The sequence below is a fragment of the Rhincodon typus genome, chromosome 7 (genome assembly GCF_021869965.1).
Source record: "Rhincodon typus isolate 14 chromosome 7, sRhiTyp1.1, whole genome shotgun sequence".
Taxonomy (NCBI): domain Eukaryota; kingdom Metazoa; phylum Chordata; class Chondrichthyes; order Orectolobiformes; family Rhincodontidae; genus Rhincodon; species Rhincodon typus.
The window spans coordinates 25,421,745-25,422,366 of NC_063338.1; the positions used below are offsets into that span (position 1 = coordinate 25,421,745).

Here is a 622-nt window from a genome sequence, read left to right on the forward strand (position 1 = left end):
GGGGAGAGGATCCGGAGATGGGGAGGGCACTGGATCCCGGCAGGGGCTGAGGCTGCTCCGGATCCCCCCCTCTCCCTCCCCGTCTCCTACTCACCGAAAGCGCCGAAAACAGCAACAGTCCGCGGGGCCGCCATCACGGAGCCGGGCCTCGGGCTTCACTCCCTTCCCCTCCCGCTTCCCCTCCCCTTTCACCGCCCCCCGGGCCAGTCACCGCCCCCTTTCTCCTCCCCAATCCCTTCACTCTCCCTTTGCCCCCTTTCTCCTCTCCCTTTGCCCCCTTTCTCCTCCCCAATCCCTTCACTCTCCCTTCGCCCCCTCACTCCTCTCCCTTCACCCCCTCACTGCCCCCTTTCTCCTCCTCAACCCCTTCACTCTCCCTTTGCCCCCTTTCTCCTCCTCAATCCCTTCACTCTCCCTTTGCCCCCTCACTGCCCCCTTTCTCCTCCTCAATGCCTTCACTCTCCCTTTGCCCCCTTTCTCCTCTCCCTTTGCCCCCTTTCTCCTCCTCAATCCCTTCACTCTCCCTTCGCCCCCTCACTCCTCTCCCTTCATCCCCCCTTCACCACCCCCTCAATCCTCTCCCTTCGCCCCCTTCACCACCCCCTCAATCCTCTCCCCACCC

The 622-nt window shown here is 64.1% G+C and overlaps 1 protein-coding gene across 1 annotated transcript in view; it reads right to left on the reverse strand.

Annotated features, from left to right (window-relative positions):
- The window catches only part of LOC125483480 (nmrA-like family domain-containing protein 1), a 43,465-nt gene extending 43,286 nt beyond the window's left edge, over positions 1-179 (reverse strand). Inside the window, exon 1 of the mRNA XM_048598719.1 lies at positions 95-179. Coding sequence (XP_048454676.1) covers positions 95-134 — 40 coding nt within the window. The 5' untranslated portion in view covers positions 135-179. The remainder of the gene's footprint in view (positions 1-94) is intronic.
- Positions 180-622: the final 443 nt, after the last annotated feature.